The sequence below is a fragment of the Apium graveolens genome, chromosome 11, assembly GCF_009905375.1.
Source record: "Apium graveolens cultivar Ventura chromosome 11, ASM990537v1, whole genome shotgun sequence".
Lineage (NCBI taxonomy): Eukaryota > Viridiplantae > Streptophyta > Magnoliopsida > Apiales > Apiaceae > Apium > Apium graveolens.
Window position 1 is genome coordinate 77312845 of NC_133657.1, and position 4277 is coordinate 77317121.

The 4277-nt window shown below is 40.6% G+C and overlaps 1 protein-coding gene across 1 annotated transcript; it reads right to left on the reverse strand.

Annotated features, from left to right (window-relative positions):
• Positions 1 to 1988: 1988 nt before the first annotated feature.
• Positions 1989 to 3210, reverse strand: LOC141695623 (uncharacterized). Its single transcript, XM_074499857.1, has 2 exons — positions 3207 to 3210; positions 1989 to 3004 (listed from the first exon to the last, which is right to left on the reverse strand). Exons 1-2 carry the CDS (start codon positions 3208 to 3210, stop codon positions 1989 to 1991), a joined length of 1020 nt encoding a protein of 339 aa, XP_074355958.1.
• Positions 3211 to 4277: the final 1067 nt, after the last annotated feature.

The window sequence follows — 4277 nt, forward strand, 5'->3', positions numbered from 1 at the left end:
CTATTTTTATTCATTTAATTTTAAATTCCGTTGGTATTCTTTTATTTTGGCTGAGATGAACAACCCTATCTATAGGGGACACAAGGTATACCTATCTGTGTGATAGGAGTTGAATGGGACGCCATCACTTGTGCGTATTGTGAATACATGAAGGTTAACAACCTTTAGTAGTGTCTTAATTTGAACACACAATACCAAGTTTATTTGATCATATTGATCTCTCAGTTATTCTCTTATTTTAACAATACTTTTTCTCAAATTCAGATTTTGGTTCCGTTATGATATCAAATTATGTTCTTTTTGAAGTTCCATGGTGTTATCATTCCAAATATTCGCAGGTATGCCAATCAAGTTAAGCTGAGTATCTTGGTCAAGTCAAAGTAAGGCGATGTGATGGAATTACGAAGGACGACATTGGAGTGCAATGCGATTAAACTATCACTAGCATATAGCAAAGTCAATCTGTTTCTTTATTTCTCTCTTTATCTCTTTTTCTTTTCTTTCTCTCTATCTTTTTCTCTCTAATCTTCTTTCTCGCAATCGGTAAAAGAAATTATATTGAGGAATTCGTCAAAAGAAGTGGATGGAACAATGGTGCACATCGAAGCTCCTGTAAAAGTTTTATTATACAAGGAATACAAGATTCATTTGAGATTTTGGAAGAAGTGAGATTATTTGGGAATGGAAAGTTGGCTAGAAGACCCTTAGTGCTTTCTGTTCACCAATCTTTGATAAGTGGCACCGACGTTGATTAGACCAAATGGCAATCCAACGTAGCAATAGAGTCCCCTATCAGTAATAAAAGAGGTGTGATCCTGGTCAGGCCCATACATGGGAATTTGATTATATCCGGAGTACGTATCCATGAAACTGAGTAAGGCATGCCCTGCCATGGTGTCGACCAACTGGTCAATTCTTGGTAAGGGAAAGCTATCCTGCGGGCATGCTTTATTCAGATCGGTGAAATCCACATATGTTCTCAATTTGTCGTTGGGCTTTTTAACTAACACTAGATTGGTCAAGCATTCCGGGTAAAAGGACTCCCGAATTAATCTGACGTCCAAGAGCCTATCCACTTCTTCTGCCTAGACTATAGCCCTCTCTCCACTTACGGCCCTGCGCTTTTGTCGAACCCCCTTATGTTTGGGATCGATGTTCAAATGGTGGCATATCACCTCTGGGTCGATTCCCACCATATCAGAATAGTTCCATGCAAATACATCGAGGTTTGCCAAGAAAAATATCGAAAGACCCTCTTTCAACCCTGGTGCCAACTGAGATCCAATTCTTAAAACCTTACTTGGATCTTTTTCATCGACAGGGATTTCAATTGTATCTTCTGTTGACCCCATCTTCTCCGTTGGCATTGGTATCCGTGGATCTAGGTCGGGCGGATCATGATTCTCATTATTTTGTAGAGAAGGCGCATCCCCTTGAAGAGGAGCATCAACTTCTTTAGAAGGCGCGCCCTACATCGCAGGGGCATCAACTTCCTTTATATTTTTCAAGGGCAAGGGCGCGCCCTCAAGGAGAGGGGCATCTACCTTATGCTCATCTTGTATGAGACTTTGTAAGACATCAAATATTCCTTCCTGCCGTTCCCCATTGAAATCTGCTTGGATTATGGTATTTGAGGATTCCCCTTCTTCCAACATTTCAATTTTGATTGTGTCTTCCAAGAACAACATTGCAGGAGGCGGTTCATAGGGGCGCTCGTCTTCTTGCTCGACATAATAATGGACTCGAATTTCCTCGATCGGTTTCTCGATGCTCCTTTCTCGATCATCATCTGATGTATCTTCGGCATGGGAGTCCTTTCTAAAGCCCCTCATAGCTTGCATGTTGCACTCCCGAGAGTCATACTGAGAGCCCTTTATACTTCCCACACCGTTTGGTGTTGGAAACTTGATGGTAAGGTGGTGGATTGAAGTAATAACCCTCATCTCCCGAAGAAAAGGCCGTCCCAACAGCACATTGTGGGATGATTCCTAATTCGGGACCTTGAACTCGAGCATCTTTGTTATGGACAATGGGCTTTCCCCCAAAGTACATGGTAACCGAATTGATCCAATAACTCTAACTCCCGCGCCAGAGAAAACATAGACCCACGAATCTTCTCCTGACATATCCCGATCGGGTAGCCCCATCTTCTTAAAGGTGCTACAGTAGAGGATGTTTGTCGAGCTTCCATTGTCTACGAAGGCCCTATGGATATTTTTGGTTTCGATCTGGATGGAAATGACCAGCGCATCATTGTGGGGGTGATGTACCCACCGGGCGTCCGCTTCTCTGAAGGTGATATCCATAGATTCTCCCTTGAACACTTTGGGTGGTCGAGTCTCCAACCTATGAATGTCTGTGAGAGGCCTGAATCGAGCTTCCGTAGCATATCTCGCCAAGGCCCTGTTGCTGCATTCCATCTCGGGATCTCCCCCGTAGATCGTTCGGATGCTGCCGTCCCTAACAAATTTATTTTCTTCCAAATTTTCACTGTTCGACCCACGTGGGGCTCGCCCTCCTTCTTCCTTCACCCTGTCAGCGTTAACCTTGTGCCTCCTTACTTCCTTAACCACCCATTCGTCAAGATAACCTTCCTTGATAAGTGCTTTAATCTCGTCTTTTAATTGTCGACACTCATGCTTGTTATGTCCGGACAATTCATGGTATTCACAATACTTTTTCTTGTCTTTGCTTTTCCATGATGATAGAGCCTCAGGTTTTCTAAACAGCCATCTATTTTTGTTCACCTCGAAGATATGCTCGATGGACGCGGAAAAAGGCGTGTACCAGCATGTTCTGTAGTCATAGTTTGAGGGAGGACTCCATCCCCTCCTCGTGTCCGTGGTATTTACCCGGTCTGGGCTTCGACTGCTCCTTCTGTACCTCGGGCTCGGAGATCTGTCTCTCTTCCTTGCTTTGTTTCTCTGACTTGCTTGCGAAGTTGGTTGTACCTCTGCCAGAGATTGCTCTATGGCTTTGAATGATTCTGCTAAAGCAAAGACATCTGTGTTGTGAATATATTGTGTACTTGATGATTTCATTAACAAAACACCTTAGTAAATTTTACTTAGTGAAAAATGTAGCACTCGACGGATAAGGATTATAGTCCCGACGGATGACTCAATATAGTCCCGAAGGATGATGATTTATTATCCATCGAGTGAGTAGCTTGTATAACAATAAGTCCGTAGCACATTTCTGCATACACATTGTTTAGATTCTGTAGTAGTACTTAAGTCATGTTGACTTTAACTAGATATGCAGAATAGGTTGATTAATTATACATAGATGATGTCTTGTAATTCTGCATAAATAAAATGAAGTCAAGTGCCAGATAGCTACCCGACAGATAAACAATAATGCCACTCGACGGATGATCAAAAAGGCAACCCAACGGATGATCATGAACCCGACGGATAAAGAATTCAAACATCTGTTGACAGTGATAACACAGTCACATGTGTCGAGTGTATGCAAATGGAATGTGGAAGCCTATTCAACTGGGTTTTAGAGAACAAAGAAGCATTACCATTTCCATGCTATTATAAAGATATTCAAAGATGCTGGAATAGAGTAATGAAGTAGCACAATATTAGACTTGATAGTTTTTGTTTTATTATCTTGTCTTATTATTTTGTAATCTTGGTGTTATATAAACCAAGAAGTAGCAAATAGAACAACAAGCAACTGAGCAAGATTATTATTCTCAGAGAAACATTTGTAAGCTGTATTCTTAGCATTTCTCTGTAAACTTAGTTGTTCAAATTTGTAAGCAGTTGTGAGCTAATTGCTACACAGAGTTCTCTTGATATAATATATATCTCTGGTGGATACATTCAAATCCACCAGAAAGTTTTTAAAGAATTGTGTTTTTAATTACTTGTGTATTAATTCATTCCAAGTTATTATTCCGCAGTTTGCAAATTAATTCACACAGTTATATATTGTTAAGATAGAACATTTTATATCTTTGTGAAAAAGTTTCAAGAATTCTATTCAACCCCCCTTCTGTAATTCTTGTTGCATTATTAGGGACTAACAATTGGTATCAGAGCAAGCTCTTGATAAACAAAGAGTTTAAAGATCACAACAAAACATCAAGATGAACAAGAAGGATGTTGGAGTCAAGATTCCTTTTCTGGATAAAGATAATTAACATCATTGGAAGGTAACAATACATCTCCATTTACTTTCTCAAGATGAGGCCTATGTAGATTGCATAGAGAGAGGACCTCATGTACCAATGAGAGCTGCAACTGGAAATGAGCCATCGGTCC